The sequence below is a fragment of the Chaetura pelagica genome, unplaced genomic scaffold (genome assembly GCF_000747805.2).
Source record: "Chaetura pelagica isolate M959 unplaced genomic scaffold, ChaPel_1.0 scaffold21, whole genome shotgun sequence".
Taxonomy (NCBI): domain Eukaryota; kingdom Metazoa; phylum Chordata; class Aves; order Apodiformes; family Apodidae; genus Chaetura; species Chaetura pelagica.
In genome coordinates this window covers 1,886,400-1,905,968 of record NW_009952251.1, presented here as the reverse complement: position 1 = coordinate 1,905,968, position 19,569 = coordinate 1,886,400, and the positions used below count along the sequence as shown (strand labels likewise).

At 39.8% G+C, this 19,569-nt stretch overlaps 1 protein-coding gene across 3 annotated transcripts in view; it reads left to right on the top strand.

The window, feature by feature from the left end:
* Positions 1–3,739: 3,739 nt before the first annotated feature.
* Positions 3,740–19,569, top strand: part of SPATS2L (spermatogenesis associated, serine-rich 2-like) — a 32,670-nt gene continuing 16,840 nt past the window's right edge. Inside the window, exons 1-6 of one of the 3 annotated variants that reach the window (XM_010007352.1) lie at positions 3,746–3,842; positions 9,024–9,073; positions 10,000–10,225; positions 11,519–11,554; positions 13,949–14,125; positions 14,550–14,685. In XM_010007352.1, the coding sequence (XP_010005654.1) occupies positions 3,836–3,842; positions 9,024–9,073; positions 10,000–10,225; positions 11,519–11,554; positions 13,949–14,125; positions 14,550–14,685 (632 nt within the window). In that variant the 5' untranslated portion in view covers positions 3,746–3,835. Of the gene's footprint in view, positions 3,843–9,023; positions 9,074–9,999; positions 10,241–11,518; positions 11,555–13,924; positions 14,126–14,549; positions 14,686–19,569 lie in introns of all 3 variants that reach the window. The other 2 variants (XM_010007351.1, XM_010007353.1) reach the window with 2 other exon arrangements.

Genomic DNA, 19,569 nt, shown 5'->3' with positions numbered 1-19,569 from the left:
GTTGTCTACACCTTCTGTTGGGTTGGGTTTTTTTAATTGCTGTGTACCTTCCCAGGAATATATGAGGCACTTTTAGCATGTGGAGACAGAGCTGAGCTTCAAGCACATAAATCTACACACTTTTGAAACCAGAATGAAAGGACTAAGAGGTGGATTACTGGGGACCTTGAAATATGCATTTCTAGGCTAAGGCTGTCTTATGGCCTTGGCTCCCTCAACATGCCTTGTCCTCCTCCCAGATACACTGTGAAGCCACCTTTTGGGAATTCCCCTCTTGGAATTCTAGGTTTATATCTGCTTTTGTTGTTTCTGAACAGAGCAGTATATGTATTTTTTAATATTGATATATCCTACTAGTTGCAAATTTTAGTTTTCATCTATCTTATCCCACAGAAGTCACTACAGAAATCTAGAAAGCAGAAACATGAAGAACTTTAGGTATTCTGGGTAACATAGCATACATACACAAGGAAAGAAGATTAAGAAAGTGTAAGCAACTTCTGATTTGGAATTTACATAGTCCTGAATGCTTTAGTTTGCAATCTGATGTTCTTTTCCTGAGGAATTTTTAATTAAACTACTTTTTTTATTTTCTAATGGAAAGATAGACAAATATATATTTTGTACAAGAGTCCAAAAAGTATATTATTGAGTTTTGGCAGTAGAATATTTGAGCTCTGCAGTACGTTGATGTTCCCTAAATCTGATTTTTATATACTCCAACTTAAATGGGATTGTTTCCACAGTGTTGGTCACATGCTTAATTTCTCTGCATTGGCAAGTATTCTTAGGATCATCACCCTGATTTTTTGGGTTATCTCCTCAACTAGAATGTTTCCATAACTTTTTGATATTTGATCATAGTACTAGTTGCATGAAGCACAGTTTAGCTTTTAATTCTGATTTTTCTATTAATCAAAATTTCTTAACAAAGACCATACAATGTAAACAGAAATTCTCCAGTAGATTCTGTAGCCTAAAACATAGTCTGCCTGTTGAATTCTTGTGTATCAGTGTTCTCCATCCCACAGATGTTCTTAATGTCTTTAAGGAGTTTCCAAACTGCAGTGTGTGGCTGGCAAGTTGCCTGATCCATCCTGTGGTCTTGTCATCACTTTGTTTCCAGATGCTTCCTGAGGCTCCCAGACCTTTCATAGCAAAGAAAGACCTAGAAGCCATATGAAATTCCCATGCTTATATTTAAAGATGGTCAGAATACACTAGGTATTGCCTTTGACTATTTTTCCTGTGAGCAGCTGCCACAAGGAGATTAAGCAATTCTGAGTAGGGAGAGAGATGATCCAGACGATTGTGAAAGAAGAGTGGATATTTTAAGTATATGAAGATGAAATCCACCTGGTGGAAGCGTTTGGCAACTACCAGCTTGAGCAAAAAATGGACTGCAGTTTGTGGTCTGCTCTACCCTGGTGTCTTTGCCAGCTTGTGTTGTTATGGAGCTAGCTCAGTTCATGCTTCTTGCAGCCTTATCAGTAGATAACACACCTGAGCCTGCAATGAGATGAAAAATCTACTTTTTGCAGGGCTTTATCTACACATCCTGCTGGTTTGAGGTGGTTATCACTTTAATTTCTGCAGTGCAGAGGGGGCTATACTTGCCACTTCTCTTGCCCTGCATGCGTATCAGCTGTAGTGATAAGCTTGAGCAAACAGATCTTCTGAATATTTTCTGGCAAAAATATCATCAAGTTCAAGTGGTCCAGTTGACAGCCTAGCCTGTCTGAACTTCCAGCACAGTTACCTGTGTTTACTGGAGACTCCAAACCAGCTAGCTCTTTGGTTGGGACCTAGCTTGTGGGCAAGAGTCATAGACCAGCAACATTAGATGAGTAGTTAGATAGGCCTTTGGAAAGGGTCCTTGGGAAGCAGACAAGCAATTTACTTATGCTGCCCTCTAAATTATAGTTGTGACCTGAATTGTACAAGGCCAGACTTCCTACTTGAAATGTGTTGTGCGCAAATGTGATACTGCAAAGAGATGTGTGATAGGATGCTGAACAGGAGCAGCGTGAATTGTACTAAGATGTTGTGTGCTGAAGTCAGAAAGTGGTCATCTTTACGCAATGAGAGATTGAGCTCATCTATAAAGTGTCCTCCAGAAAGTTTGATCCTGTATGGATTTAACTCAAGCAAACATCAACCTTTTGTGATGCTGAAATGGCATCATGAATCAGCCACTGTACATTCACAGAACCAAAAGTGAGTCATGGCTTCTGTAAGTATACAGGACAGGGAAACAGAGCATTTGAGAAGTGGGGTGAGCATACTACAGCAAAATAAGGTTTTTGGTCATAAATCCAAGCACTTAAGTGTTTTGAATCACCTTCTGGTGTGTCCACTGATTGAGACTCTGTAATGGGAATCTCAAAAGATTGTTCTTCACCATCTACATGGACAGCTAAAACAAGGTGCTGTGAACACTCTCACCATGTAAGTCAGCCTAGTTCCCTTAAACAGGGAACTGGCTGTGTATTTTTATATCATGTAATTTTTTTTTTTCACAGTTTTATTTCACAGTATGATGAAAAGGCCATCAGTGCTTCACAGTCAGAAATTAGCATGACAACACTGTGATGCTGTAAGTAAAGTACACCCAAAGCAAGGACGTATTCCCACAGAAGGATTGCTGGATAAACGTTTGCAGTGCAATAATAAGTTTCTAGTAGTAGATACATGCTGGATAGCTTTACACAGAAGCTCAGAAAAATTGATTTGGAGCAGCTAGACTGCTTGTGGCACCAATTCTCTTGTTTTTTTCAGAGTACTACTATAGCCTTTTGTTAGTTTTGTTAACTACATTTAACCAAGTTGTTTTTTTTTCTACCTAGTAAAGCTTTAAACAATATAGTAATTAAGTTTTGTGTAACTAGTTACTTTCAGCTGTGTTACATGGACATGAGGAAGTAAATCAACGTGATTCCAGTAGGAATATTTTATTTAAAACATAGTGGTTGAATTACCATTTGATATAAACAGATACTGAAGACAATATGGCAATAGAAAATACTGTGAAATTGAAGCATGGCATGCTAGAATCATCTGTGGGTGTAACACCTCATCCATCAGCAGAGTTTCCTGAAGGAAACATTTGGCTTCCTCTGTCCTTTATTCAGAATTTTGCTACACAAGCTTCCTGGTAACTTATATACAGAACAGCAAACTGAAATCATGCTGAGATGCCACTAGAACATTTAAAAATTATACTGTTGTGTTTTGGTTTTTTTAGGCTGTGACTTTTTTCAGGCATATGGCTGTTTTCCACATGTTAAGAAAACACAAACTGGAACTTCTATGTAACAAGGGCATGCAACAGTGTTGCTGAAGTAGTTGTGTTCCATAAGTTTGCATTATGTGATGGATCTTGTTAAGTCACATGGCAGCAAATAGAACATTTAGGGAAGAAGTGTAAGGCTAAATTTTGTCAGTTAAACTAGTTCTCTCCACTATGACTGCAGATAGGACTTGATTCCAGCCTTACTTGCTACCAGTTCTATAATTTGGTCCCTTGAAATTGTTTTCATTATAAGCATGGGCCAGGTAAGGAGAGGATGCGTATTGCTTTGTACAGATACATGTTTTTATACTTGTAAGCACATAATGTGTAATGTGCATTTATATAAACCTGGATCAGCACAGAGGTACCTTGTTGTCTCAAGGAGTAGGATAAATCTTTATGTCATTGTCTTCCTCTTTTTTTTTTTTTTTTTCCTTCTAGATCAATGCAATCCGATCAATTGTTCCAAACAAAAGCAATAACGAGATAGTTCTGGTGCTGCAGCAGTTTGATAACAATGTAGACAAGGCTGTTCAAGCTTTCATGGATGGTGAGTAAAATGGACCTTTTTCACTAAGCCGTTAAGGGATGCAATTGGATGCTAAAGTATTTGTCTCCAGTGGCTCAAAATACTCTGTTGTTCTGCTGTAATTCAGATGATTGTGACACTTAGAAAGTTTATTGTTTTTTAACAGCTGATCCTCCTGTTTACATCTTTTCCTCCTCACAGTATGCTTGACGTGGCTATTGAGTCCTAACCAACTTTGCCATTTTTTGGAGCCGTTCTTGTTGCAGACCTTCTTCATTCTGCATGAAAGTTAATGCTCTTTGAAGTAAATGTGTCACAATATGATTCATGGTTGAAGATAAAGTAACTACTAAGAATTTGGGATAGTTCTGAAGCAGATAACCAGGCTCCTAAACCCCTGAACTTGATGCATACATTGACATTCAAACCTCAGTCTGAGTTTTGCAAATATCCTTGACATTTATGGCTGAACGAAGACTCCATTGGAAGTTTAGGCTGTTCTCAATCTGAATCTGAGTTTGTATTATGCATCAGGAGACCATCTCTAATGAAAGGTCACTTATATTTAATTAACAGTTTTCTGATAAATATGTAATGGCAAGTATTTTGAACCTTCACCAAAAAATAATTACAAAATCTGTAAGAAACCCTTTGCAAGAGTAATAGGATGCCACGATCTAATCCTCTAAAAAATCTTTGTAGCTTGGAGATGTTTCAAAGATCTAGAAGTTCAGTGGTCTCAAAAGCTGTAAGAATGCCATCTTACCAAGTTGCTTATTTCGTATCTATTTTACTTCAGAATAGTTTAGGGTTTGGTTTGAATTCATAGAACCATAGAATCATAGAGTCATAGGGGTTGGAAGGGACCTCAAAAGATCATCTAGTCCAACCCCCCCTGCCAGAGCAGGGTCACCTAGAGTACATCACACAGGAATGCATCCAGGTGGATTTTGAATGTCTCCAGGGAAGGAGACTCCACAACCTCCCTGGGCAGCCTGTTCCAGTGCTCTGTCACTCTCACAGTAAAAAAAATTATTTTTGGATATTCACCTTGAACCTCCTATGCTCCAATTTGCTCCCATTACCCCTTGTCCTATCACTGGTCATCACTGAGAAAAGCCTAACTCCATCTCCCTGACACTCACCCCTTACATATTTGTAAACATTGATGAGGTCACCCCTCAGTCTCCTTTTCTCCAAGCTAAAGAGACCCAGCTCCCTCAGCCTTTCCTCATAAGGGAGATGTTCCACTCCCCTAATCATCTTCGTAGCTCTGCGCTGGACTCTTTCGAGCAGTTCCCTGTCCTTTTTGAACTGAGGGGCCCAGAACTGGACACAATACTCCAGATGTGGCCTCACCAATGCAGAATAGAGGGGGAGGAGAACCTCTCTTGACCTACTAACCACACCCTTTCTAATGCACCCCAGGATGCCATTGGCCTTCTTGGCCACAAGGGCACATTGCTGGCTCATGGTCATCCTCCTGTCTACCAGGACCCCCAGGTCTCTTTCACCTACACTACTCTCCAGCAGTTCAGCCCCCAACCTGTACTGGGACATGGTGTTGTTCTTCCCCAAATGTAAAACTCTGCACTTCCCCTTGTTGAATTTCATCATGTTTCTCCCCGCCCAACTCTCCAACCTATCTAAGTCTCTCTGAATGGCAGCACAGCCTTCTGGTGTGTCAGCCACTCCTCCCAGCTTAGTGTCATCAGCAAACTTGCTGAGGGTACATTCTATACCCTCATCCAGGTCGTTGATGAAGATGTTGAACAACACCGGTCCCAGTACCGACCCCTGTGGGACTCCACTAGTCACACACCTCCAACCAGATTCTGCCCCATTGACTACAACTCTCTGACTCCTTCCTTTCAACCAGTTCCTAATCCACCTCACTTCCTGGTCACCAAACCCATACCTGATCAACTTTTCTACAAGGATGCTGTGGGAGACGGTGTCAAATGCTTTACTGAAATCAAGATAAACCACATCTACCGCTCTACCATCATCTATCCACCTAGTAATTTCCTCATAGAAGGCTATGAGGTTAGTCAAACATGATTTACCCTTGATAAAACCATGTTGACTGCTCTTGATGACCCCCATGTCCTTGATGTGCCTGGAGATAGTGACAAGAACAAGTTGTTCCATCACCTTTCCAGGGATGGAGGTGAGGCTGACCGGTCTGTAGTTACCCGGGTCCTCCTTCTTGCCCTTCTTGTAGATTGGTGTGACGTTTGCTATCCTCCAGTCCTCAGGCACCTCTCCTGTTGCCCATGACTTACTGAAGATGATGGAGAGTGGCCTAGCAATGACCTCCGCCAGCTCCCTCAGCAGCCTTGGATGCATTCCATCCGGACCCATCGATTTATGGATGTCCAGATTACTCAACTGATCCCTAACCCAATCCTCATCTACCATGTCAAACTCCTCCTCTGTCTTGACTTCTGGGGCTATATGAATCTGGGGCTCATGAATTAATTGAATTAATTTATAAAAAGCATTATGATATACTAGAAATTACTTACCGAGATGCAAAAAAAACCATTTATAAATGTATCAGAATTCTTCCATCAGATTTAAATGGTGCCTCTTGATCCAGGCATCAGCAAAGAAAGTTAGATTCTGATAGATGTATGGAAATTGGTTTTTGTTAGTGCACACTCACACACAAAGGAAAATTGGATGCATCTAATTAACAGTAATTTTATTCTCCTGTGACATGTCCCAGGGATTGTAGTGGAGCATTGCCCTGTAATTATTAAGTTACTCTCTTTTAATTTATTTTGTCTTAAATTACCATTGCTCACTTGTGCTCTGAGTTTTTTCTCATGGATCCTTAAAAGGGGAAGTGCTTTCATAGCCACGTGTCATCATCTGCTGTGAGGAAGAAACAGGGCAAAAGGAAGCTTTGGAGAGTGCAACGAGGTTGTAGAAAAGTAAGCTGTAGTTACCTGAGTTCAAATGATCTTTCTTTGAACTTCACCGGTTTATAATCATTGTGCCTTGAGTTCAGAAGTCTTTGCAAGTGAATAATTGAAAACAGCCAGTATCTGTTACTGTCTGGAAGCAATGTGAGAAAAGATGTGTGTCCAGTCAACTGCCACTGTGGGTAAAATGAATCTAGCACTTCTGGTATCTTTTCACATGAATGACAAAAATTGCAAAGATTGAAATAACCCAATCGCAGTGAACGCGTTGCCATATGCAGTGAAAAATACTGGGACAGCCATGCCGAGTGAAAAAGCTGAGCACCTCCATTTAATGCTGCTCTCAGAGGTGCTGCATGCTGAACCAAGAAATGCTAAAACTTAATTTCCTGATATTAGCTCCTCTCTTGCTTTATAACTGGACTGGCAATTAGGTGGTGTCTCTATTATGATTTAATTTCTATATGTCAAATTTGAGTTAAATAGCGGTTCAAATGTTCACTTCCTATGTTAGTGTTTACCTAATACAATAAATCAGAAGCTCTGTTTAGCTGGTCTGTACATGTTTTCAAGAAAATACACTTGTGGGTTCAAATGAGGGCTTTGGAACTTGTATGGTTAGTGCATTTCCAACAGGTGGAAATGGGTTAGTTGACTGAAACCCCAAAATAACCCTCGTCATGCATAGTGTACACAGGGAAGCTGAGGGAAGCAAAGCTAAGACAATACCAGCCAACACAAAAGCTGTCAAGGGAAATCGCTTATTTTCAGCAGCATGGAGTAAAATGGACAGCAGATGTCTGGGTTTATTTCTACATACTGATGTGTGGTGTCTGTCAAAAGATAGCATGTCTTTAGGAGATTGAGTTCTATTTAGATGTGCTTCAGTATGTATGTGTATAACTTAAGGTAGGTATATGTATAGGTATACCCATAATAGAAGTTATCTTAACCTTTGTCTGCATTGTCATGTCATCTAGGAAACTAAATTTGGCTTTGGATGCCATACACATTTTTTCACGATTTGACAAATTATGCTTGGCACTACTAGACATATAGTTTCCTCTAATGTGTGCAATGGACTCAGCAGATAATCTTGGATCTGGATTATTGTGATAGAAAAATAATTTTTTGTAGAATCATAACATGGTTTGGGTGTGAAGTGACCTCAAAGAAAGTAATTTTGGTACATTTGAAAACCTCACGCATCTTTGGCGGAATACAAGTTCACAGCTTATGGTTGTCTGAAAACAGCATTACTTCTTAATACTAATGCCCTCAAGAGTTCACTGAAATTAGTAAGAAGGATGGTCGAGTATGAAATCCATTTTGAAGGGATAATTAATATTAGCTATAGTTATGCAACGTTGGTGAAATGATTCTTAAATTCAAGCAGAAGACCTTCAACCTGGTTATGATTATAAGGATTATTGTGGGAGATACTGCTATTGTAGTTTGGATATTGATTCAGATTCCCTCCTAACCATCAATTTCTATTTTCAGCTTTGGGGTCAGGAGAACAAAATAATGATGTTAACTAAATGCAGAAGAGTTTCCTTCTAACACAGCAGCTGGCACTGGTCTAACCAGGGCTTTGCTTGCTTTGTTCCATAAATATATATATAACCAACTCGTTAGGGCTGGTGGACAAAACTACAAGTATACAAAAATTTAATTATTTTTCAGTATAATTTCAACAACTTTTATCTGCTAGGTCTAAGTTTACTGTGTTTGTGTGATGCAGAATTTCTGCTGGAGTTAGTGAAATTACTCTTGGATTCTAATTAATTCTTCACTTTTGTCATCTTATGTCTTCTGAATATGACAGATAACACATAGGAAGTCTATGATAAATGCCAAAATCTTTCAAAACCCTCAGGAGCTCTAGAGTCAGGGTTGACTATCCAGTTTACCCAGTGTGTGTACTAAGGTGCTGAGATGTTTCCCTTTTCAGGCAAGAGACCTGAGTGTTGATTTTTCAGGGGCTTATGGTAGTGCTTTAAGTTAGGCATCCACTTAATCACTTTGTGGAATGAAGGCCATAAAAAGCAGTGGAGCCAAACATCCCATCCACTCTTATGTATGTAATAAAATAAAATGTGTGACAAAAAAGGAGGAAGTTGGCAGTACCCATTCTGTTCTCCCCACATAAGAATTTGCAACAACAAATGGAAATTAGTCTCAGCTAGGAGACTAGAAACTGTTCTTGAACACACTTGTTTTTGTGCGTAGCTGAACTTATGTTGAAATGTTTTATCTTTCTTTTTCCTAGGCAGCGCAACTCAGGTTTTAAAGGAATGGAATATGACAGGGAAAAAGAAGGTAAGAATTTGCTCTTGAGAAGAAAATCATTAAGACCATTTATCAACTGTTTGTAGTTGAATGTAGTACTTTTATTTTGGCCAGTACATTGTCTGTCTCTGCTGACGTAGGTGACTTTACGTGTATTATGTTTATCCCTGTTAATTTTTTGCTGTCTCTCTAGCCCACTGTTCTGAGAGAATTTCTGAACAGCATGTGTGTGTACATGTGAGTAGGAGCCAGACCGTGGACAAGTACAGGATGAATCCCTAACCAGTCCATGTGCAGAAACACTTAATAAACAATTGTATACTGGATAGTCACAACCACATATAGTGGTTTTGCTGCCAGGTATAGGAATAACTTATGCACAGGAGTCATCCAGTAGTGACACTATCAAGTCAGGTACTTAAAGTAGATATTTGGGACATAATCTTCATGCTTATGTATCTCCAAGCTGCAGCTGTACCAGGAGGCTGCCCTGTGAGTCATTGTCATGGAGATTCCTCTTTATGGCTGGGAGAGCTACAATAGCAGTGGCCAGCCTATGTTCTCTGTGATCACTTTCTGCCTGATTAGAGTGATGCCTAAAGGATTTGTGTGTTACTATGTGCATATACCCTGGGTTATGAAGAACTGCTTGTCCTAAGTGACTGCAGACATTTTGAGCAGCATCTTGGCAGAGGCTCTGTTACAATTTTGCAATGCAAGAATTTTGTGTGGAAGAAAGGGGAAAACCAGTTTGGGCCTTCAGATTTTATTTTGAAGTGTTTATATTCAGCTGAACAGGTGCAATGTGTTGTTGTATAGCACAGTAGGGCCTGTAAATTGCATAAGACTGATGTCACTTGTGTGGTGTTTTTAGAATGTGGACAATTTGCTGGTAATATTTTGAGTTTCTGAGTTGCACTGACTGATGTCTCTGTTTTTGCACAATTTCTCCATAGAACAATAGGAGAAAAAGGAACAAACCTAAGCAGCACCAAGGCAATAAAGATCCTAAAAACAAGAATAGTGGACCTGAGAAGGTGTCCCAAGATCCGCTGGGAATATGTGACTGCCATCAGAATGGATGCTCAAAGGACAACTCTTGCAGTGGTTCTGCCAATCAGAAACTGGAAACAACTTCTCCTAAGAGGAAAGGCTCAGGATTTGTAGAGTCAGCACTGGTCTGTCCAGAAATCAGAGGTCAGTTCAGTTGGCACAAGACACCTTTTTAACTAGCTATAACCAAGCCCCCATTTACTTAAAGATCATGGTATTTTTATGGCCATGAAGTAGACTATAATAAAACTTTGGATAGAGGTGTTTGTGCAAAATAATGCACATCACTATTAAAGTCATGCATGTATCTGAGCATAATTCACCTTGCAATATGTTTCCTTGCAAAATGTGTTGTGTTTTTTTTTTTATAGAGACAAAAGGACCAAACTATCATTAGAGTTCCAGCTGATAGAGAATATTACAGATAAAATTACAGAAAAATGTAATGTTAGAAAATGGCTTGAGTGTAAAATGGTGACAGAAGCAATAAAGTCCCTCATCTGGAGCAAAGTCATCTGAGCAGTATGAGCTTGGAGCATATTGCAAGATTTCTTTATTGCCTAGTCCAGACTAGTCCATTTTGTCCTTTTCTTATCTTCCCCAGATAAGCTGGTTGCAGTAGAATTCCAGTGGCTCTCCCTAAAAGGGAAGGGCAGATCTTTGAGGAAAAGCAGTCTGATAGTCTCTCAGTACCTACCTGTTTCTGTTAGGCTCCAGGTACTGATTCTGAAACTGTGGCTCAGTAACACAGAAGCCTGCTGGGTTGTAGTAAATACAGAGTTACAGCTTCAGCAACAGCATTGAAAACAAATCTCCTCCTCTGGGGTAGAAGCTCTATGAAAGCTGTATGAAGGATACTTGACTACAAAAGCTTTCAAAGACATTTCAAACTCTTGACAGCCCTACATTATTGCTGGTATTGGTATTTTCTTCCTGTGTCTTCAGCAGTAGGTAAGACTGCATTGAAAGTACTTTCCTTGAAATCCTGTTTTGCATGGTTGCAAATACAGCTCTCAAACCTCATTGTAAAGGAATGTGCTAAATGGAAAATTATCCTAAAATGAATTGTCTGCTTCCAGATGACTTTCGTAGTCCCAACCTCCGGTCAATTAAATGAAAACTTTGCAACCTGTAACAGTTAAATAGACAAACTTCTTATCAAGAAATTTTGTCCTAAGAATGTGGTGCCTCACAAAGGATCACAGATACTCTTCCCACCCTTGCTAAAGACTCCCACTCTACTTTGAATATGCAATAAGCCAAATAATGCTGCATTTCCATAATACTAAAAGCATTCCTGCCACCTATTCTGCAATCCATAAACATTTGTGGTATAAATATATGTCAAGCTTCCAAGTCAGACTTAGATTTGCCTTTTTTGAAAATGCTTGAATAAAGACTGAATTATCTATGCATGAGGAGCGTTTTCTAGGGGTAACAGACCTGAATGCAAGAAGAGTATGCTTTTAGTGATATTTTTGTACTGTTCTGGGATTGAGACCTTTTTTCTGTGACATTATAAAGTGTGGAGTTGTACATGCTGAGAGCAAAAAAAAAGTATCTCAATTTTATTTGCTTTTACAAGTGACAAATGAGATACTAGCATAGCTTTACAATTTTTGTCAACTTTTACACATTGCACATGTTTCAAATATGGGGGAGAGAGGGAGAAAATAAAGGTGAAAAAGGAAAGAAAATTGAGATAAAGGAAAACCTGAAATTTTAACATTCATGTGTCCCTTCAAGTTCCAGGCAATTTCTTTAATACAGAGAAGGAAAGTTCCTTCTTTACTTTCATTTGCACTAGAATCTTCGTCTTTGCAGCCAGTATAGTAGCTATTTTCTTGAGGTCCAAAGCCACCAATATACTTACTGTTAAATCTGTGCTGAAGTGCATGTAACTAAATAGAAGAGAAGGGTGATCAGGATCCCTCAGGAGCCAGCAACTGTGGCCTTGTAGTTTCTGAGCAAGTCACACAGACTGTTCTAAATCGGTTTGAAATGCTGAAATGAGTCCAAGTGCAGCCGTTTCATATTGCTCCCTCTTGTGTTGTAATCTCCTTTGTTTTGTCCTTGTCTGGCTTGTTTGTTTTGATTCCTTCCCTATCAAATCAATGTTGCTGTAGTCATTTTGCATCACCTTCAGACAGTTTACAGCTCAGAAGGATCATAGTCGAGTGTCTGCTGACAGTCCTTTATGCTTTCATCTCCATAAGGAACACGAGGTTGAAGCTTTGCTTATACCAACTCACGGTCCGTGAGATTAGGTCTTTCTGAGCCATAAAATCCTGGCTGTCTGGAAGGGAGTTCGGGGACTAGAAGGGAGGATGCAGTTTAGATGGTGCTTCTCTGTCTGTCCAGTGCTCAAAAAATGATAGGGGAGATGATGTGGCTATTACCTTTTGTTCAGGTGTGCTTATTTCCTGCCGTTATTCCATCTTTTTCTGAGAAGTCTTAAGTTGTTGCTTTTTTATATGATGGTTTCCCACAGGCAATCAAGACCTGCTAGAGAAAATGAAGTACAGAATTCAAGGCCCTGAAAAGCCAAGTTACCTCATTATGGAGGGCCTTAGGGAGTGTTTTGATTAATTATGAGTCAGTTCAGGATCTCTCCCTCTCAGTATCTTGAAGAGAAAAAGGCCACAAATTAGAAATGTGGGCAGTAGTGTTCCTCCTTGTTCCTCTGACATTGTGATTGCTGTGGAAACATATCAAGATGTACTTTACACTCATCGTAGTGCCCAGCTAGAGCACAAGTCATCACTAGGTGATATCCTGGAGTTGTCCAGGTGGTATTCATCAGTCCCAGCAGCATTAATCTCCCTCCATGGGCTACAATCCAGCTGTTAATGTGACAAGGCACTTTTCTCCAGACACCACACATCAGCTGAATAAAGTCATGCATAAATGGCTTTTTAAGAACAAACCATCATTAATTTATCAAAGTGAGTACAAAGATTAGAAAATAGAGTTAACAAATAATTTTCTATGCATATTTTCTTAACTAAAATTCACAGTGGCAGTAATAGCTGGCCTTACCTGTCAGTTTCCACATCCATTCTTTGGCTGCTTATTCCTCCAAGATGATACTGATATCTTGAATCCTTTTGGAGTTTTGGAAAGAGTAAACCAGGTCATCTTGTGACAGCCAAACAGGCTCAGGCTTTATCTTACCCTCCAAAGCTGTTGAACGCAGGAACCTAATCTTTTACATTGCTTCGTGTCCTCTTTGATTCCTCTTAGCAGCTGCTAAATCTGTAGTCAGGCAAGGTAAGTATTTCAGATAGGAATGTTTTAATCAGTGATTTTAAAATGCTGATTAAATTATGAACGTTTTGTGTGTGAAATAGGTATGTCTTTCAACATTAAAGTCCCATGCTTTCCATAGCAGACATCCTCTGTAGTTCTTTAATATTTGGGCAAAGGTTAGAATTGGTAGTATGCTTTCTGTGATATGAGGTATTTTTTCATGTCAGCATGGAACAGTTGATTTTTTTTTTAATAGGTTTTTCTTTGTAGACTGTTGAAACTAGATTAGTGGTATGCTTTCTGTGATATGAGGTATTTTTTCATGTCAGCATGGAACAGTTGATTTTTTTTTAATAGGTTTTTCTTTGTAGACTGTTGAAACATAGATTAGTGTTTAATGACCGAAACCATTTTGTTTCTCTTCTGTCATTGCTTCCTGCAGTTCTGTAAAATGCATGTCAGTGAAAAAAACCCTTGATTTTTCCATGTATAAACATGAAGTCATTCAGACTCAACAACAAGGCTTCATATGGTTCTTAATCATATATCTCCAGTTTCTGCCTTAATGTTTTCTTGCAGACAAAGAACAAGAACACCAGAGAGTATCTGTGGAATTAAACCCAAAGGCTATAAATGGAGTAGAACAGCATGAGTCTCTTCAGTCATCAGTTCAACTCCAGTGTAACCTAGGCAGGCCAAAGTCAAAATCTTCCTCAGTTAAATCATCCAATGCTACAACCCAGCTTGATACAAAGACAGATGATTCAGTCAAAAAAAGAGGTAAATTGGGTCCCTGGTTGTTGTGTGCTGAGATGATCAGACAGCTGAGGCATCTAAGGAAAAAGACCACTTAAATGAAAAGAGATGTGTTGGAAAGTGAGAGCAGAATCATGCTCAGCATAGCAAAAATGAGTAGAAAATTGAGTGGTCTATTTAATATATTAAATGAAATTTAATATAAATACTTTGATTTGATAGTGCTGTTTACATCAATTTGGGGAATATATTTGAGCAACCATGCCTAGAAGCTTAGAAAGAGCACCATGGAAGAAGGACTATGGAAAAATTGGTTTTATGGATTTCAGTAGGATAACCACTTCTTCCTAATCTGGGCAAATAGCACACTAAACTGTTCCTGCTCCCTCATTCAGAAAAGACAAAATCAACTTTCTGACTTTTGTGCAATTTTTGTCTTCTATTTTAGGGCCGAACATTGAAAAATCAGTAAAAGACTTGCAACGTTGCACTGTTTCTCTAACTAGATATCGTATGATGATTAAAGAGGAAGTGGATAATTCAGTGAAGAAGATCAAAGCTGCTTTTGCAGAATTACACAGCTGGTAGGTAAATCAGCTTGAGATCATCAGCACCACCTGAGAAAAGAGGAGCTAATCGGGCCACTGGCATTGGTGAGGCAGGGTCACTTACACCCTGGTTTTTTTTTTTTGCTGCATTTGGTTTCATCAAAAAAATACCTGGTGCCATTAAATAAATCCTCACCAACCAGGAAGTAATATATGCATATGTGAATGTTTAAATACATAGATACAGGCAAAGGGGGACAAAAATACAGTTCTTTGAAAAAAATCTCACTGTGTTGTTTTTCCTAAGTGATCCATCTTGACCTGATTCTTTTGTATCAAGTTCAGTGTCAGCCCATCTGAGCACATTGTATTCCTGGGCTAAATGGTTTAGTTTATGATATTTATGTGGCAGTTTCTTTGCTTCAAAATTGAACAAAGTATCACTAGTGGTAGCAGGAGGATAAGGTTATTAAGTGAGCACTCAGCCTCTTGCATATTTATCACCTGCCCTGGTATGGGAATTTCATTGTGACACAGTTGACTTTTCTATCAAGAAATAATGAAGCAAATCAGCTAAATTGTTCCTCCCAGACTGCTATGGAGTAACCAAAAGCAAGGGCATGACAACGATACCTCATTTTCTTTTTGATAGTGATTCTGAAGCTTTTTGCAGATTATTCTCCCAGTTGCTGCTGGAAGTGTGGACTGATTGAGATGTACAACAGATAAACATATAACAGTAACTAAGTGCAGTAACTAAGGACTGCAGGCAATACTTGACTGAGCTCAATACTTTAACCTAGATGGCAGCTTAACCAGTTCCTGTTACACACAGCTGTCACTGTCTAAGGGGTTTCAGTGAAGCTAAATGAAGTCAGAAGTTTTCATCTTGCATTGCAGCTGATTGCTGAAACACAGTGTCTTTCTTTTTGCATTTACTATCAAGGTCAGAATAAAAAATGCATTCCAAGAGTCAGTAATCTTTTGGACTTTCTAATAATATTTTTTTAGTCTTGTAATCTTGCATCTGGGGAAGAACAAGCCTATGGACCAGTACAGGTTGGGGGCTGACCTGCTGGAAACAGTGTAGGAGAAAGGGGCCTGGGAGTCCTGGTGGACAGGAGGATGACCATGAGCCAGCAATGTGCCCTTGTGGCCAAGAAGGCCAATGGCATCCTGGGGTGCATTAGAAAGGGTGTGGTTAGTAGGTCAAGAGAGGTTCTCCTCCCCCTTTATTCTGCATTGGTGAGGCTGCATCTGGAGTATTGTGTCCAGTTCTGGGCCCCTCAGTTCAAGAAGGACAGGGAAGTGCTTGAAAGAGTCCAGTGCAGAGCTACTAAGATGATGAAGGGAGTGGAACATCTCCCTTATGAGGAAAGGCTGAGGGAGCTGGGTTTCTTTAGCTTGGAGAAAAGGAGACTGAGGGGTGACCTCATCAATGTTTACAAATATGTAAGGGGTGAGTGTCAGGGGGACAGAGTTAGGCTTTTCTCAGTGATGACCAGTGATAGGACAAGGGGTAATGGGAGCAAATTGGAGCATAGGAGGTTCAAGGTGAATATCCAAAAATAATTTTTTTTACTGTGAGAGTGACAGAGCACTGGAACAGGCTGCCCAGGGAGGTTGTGGAGTCTCCTTCCCTGGAGACATTCAAAACCCACCTGGATGCGTTCCTGTGTGATGTACTCTAGGTGACCCTGCTCTGGCAGGGGGGGTTGGACTAGATGATCTTTTGAGGTCCCTTCCAACCCCTAAGATTCTATGATTCTATGAAAGAGTCCAGCACAGAGCCACAAAGACGCTTCAGGAAGTGGAACATCTCCCTTGTGAGGAAAGGCTGAGGGCTCTGGGTCTCTTGAGAAGAGGAGACTGTGGGGCGACCTCATCAATGTTTACAAATATGTTAAGGGTGAGTGTCAGGAGGACAGAGCTAGGCTTTTTTCAGTTGTGTCCAGTGATAGTACAAGGGTTTAATGGGTGCAAACTGGAACATAGGAGGTTCCACATAAACATCAGAAAAAACGTCTTTACTGTGAGAGTGTCAGAGCACTGGAACAGGCTGCCCAGGGAGGTTGTGGAGTCTCCTTCCCTGGAGACATTCAAAACCCACCTGGATGCGTTCCTGTGTGATGTACTCTAGGTGACCCTGCTCTGGCAGGGGGGGTTGGACTAGATGATCTTTTGAGGTCCCTTCCAACCTCTAAGATTCTGTGATTCTGTAATGGTTTTAGTAATCACTGAAAGGATGAAGTGCAAACATAGCATCTTGTGTCTTCCTCCTACTTTCATATAGTATATGAAACCATTATGGAGATAAATTAGTAGCACATATGGCCTGAAACCTGCAGCAGAAGGATGTACAAGAACTTTTCCTTTTAGCAGCAGAAGTTGTTGAGTGATAGGTGCCAGTTGAAGTCCATGTCTCTGCCTGGCTCAGTATTTCACAGCTTGACCTAATCAATGAAGAAACGTTACTCTGGCAGACAGTCAGTACTATGCTGCTATTTAAAACGTCAGCTCTCTGGTGGAACAGTTCATACTGTCTTCCCACAATCTAAAAAAGGAGTGGCTTGAAGCAGATGTACTGTGAACACCTGTAAATGCTTGGGAGGGGGTAATTGAGTGCTTGCTTCCAGATTTAATTTTTTAATTAAATAGAGTTAAAAAACATCTTCTGGAACATATTTATTTAAAAACACCACAGTGAGCTCACTTGAGAGTTCCTGCCAACTGCAGTAGTTCTCTGCATGCTCAGAACAAGTGATAATTGCTTGCTTCAGTACAGTGCTTTTCATACCAGAAGACATCAGAGCATTTTACAGGCCATGGACTGAACTCACTTTGCCCCAGTCTATGAGAAGACTTTTGCAGTTTCATGTGAATTGTGCTTCTGCTGTAACCTAGTACTGGCATCACCTCTGCTTTTGCAGGATTTTCTATGACATTGCTTTCTCTGGATGGAGCAAACTGAATGGCAGTTTCTTAGACTCATAGGTGCACCTGCAAGGTATGAGGAAGATCGTTCTAATTGTACTTCCTGAGCCAGTATTTCTCTTCATTGCATCCAGCTTTGTAGTATAATTATCAAGAATACCTTTGTGTGAGCGAGAACGTAAGCTGCTCCACTTACTGTGTGGATATAAAGCGTGTCAGAGCATAGCCATGTTTCAAAGTAGTGTAGGGCAAGGAAAGAAGAACACCAAATAGTGCTTGAGTTGCAAGGGAAGGTCAGAAGAGCTAAGTGAACTCCCCTTTCACTGGAGTGTTCTTGAGACATTTGTTGTCAAGGTTAAAACCACCATGCTATAATTACGTTCTTAGTTTTCCACCAAGAGACTGAATAATGATCTTGGGGATAAAGAGAGAGCCCCAGGAAATCTGAGTGAAATATGTAGAACAAAAAGGGAGCCAGTTCCTTGTAACATCCCTTGCCAGAAAATAATTTTCACATATTGGGCATCTACACACTCATATGGAGAACTAAAAGAAAACATGTGCTACTTGCCCATGCAGTCTACTTCCAACCACAAGTGGAAAATAGTCTGTAGAAAATAGTAAGGGCCATGTTTAATTACACTGCATTCAGAACTGGACCAAAAAAAGACAAGCTTCCTCTGCTCTTTGTGTCTCAAACACATTGGTGTATCCAATGCTTTATAAAGAGCAAGAAAACCAGCACAGTCAACAGCTTTTGGAGTGAACAAAAACCAATTGAAAGCTCCACCATAGGCTGGATAAAAAATTTACATAATGCTGGAAAAATTGAGTTTGACAACAATAAAAATTTTGAAATATATTAAAATACATTCAGGACACAACTAGAAACTGATCTAAGAGCTCTGGCCTCAGGCTGGCTACTTGCCTGCCTAACTGCAGCACTGGGAGAGGGGCTTGATCTCTTCTCACAGCCTCTAGCAGTTTGGGATTATCCTTGCTGTGCATTAGTGGAAAGAAGAGACAGAGCTCATGAAATTTAGGGGGGTTAGGTTTCAATGAGATAGATAATGTCCCTTCTGGCCCCTTTGTCTTTTACAGATACTTGCTTCATCCCTGTATTTTTTACTAAGCTTATGAAGACAGATTACAGACGTGAAATCCAAAGGTGGATTACATGGTCTCTTAGCCTGTTGTTCATACTTTATGACCTTCCATCTCCTCTTTTCTCTCCCAGTCATTCATAGGTTTGTTTTGTCATCCTTAGTAAACAAGAGCAAGTACTTTTTGGAGCCATGCAGGTAGACTGTAGCTTTTATGCATGTAATTGTGGATTAAAAGTTAACATATCCTTTCTCATCTCATTATCAGACTGATTTAACTTATTAAACACATATAGGGGAATATTAACTAAAGAAATTTCAACAGGTGTTAGACCAAAGAGCCAGGCTATTCTGGTTTCTTTGTGGCCACTTACCAGGTTGCTTTTGGGAAAATTACCTCTCCCAAGTAGCAGGAGCCCAAAAACAAGGACTCTAAACTTCAGCCTTGCCAGAGTGTGTTTAGAATAAAATATATAAAGCAGGTAAGATACTCGCATACCTCAGTAGTTGGAGCAGAACTGAGCCTCAGATAGGAATAAAGTGCTTTACAAATTTATGTAAAAATGTGCAGGATGCTAACAGCCATGGTACAACTCATACAATTGGTACAACTGCCAAATACTGAGGTGAAGCCATAATTTCTAGTTAAATAAGATTTAGAAGTATTCTTTCAGGAAAAGGTTTTCTGTGTCATTTTTCAGCTTAAATAACTTTATGATCAGGCAGTAGATTTCTAATTGCTTGTGAAGAGATCCTGAAATAGATCTTTAGATGGCTTTACCAGATGCTGCTGTGCTAGCTGGCTGCTAAAAAGAACAATGCTAGTGAAAGTTGATAATTACACAAAATAAATAATTTTTACCAGATGAAGGGCTGTAGAGGG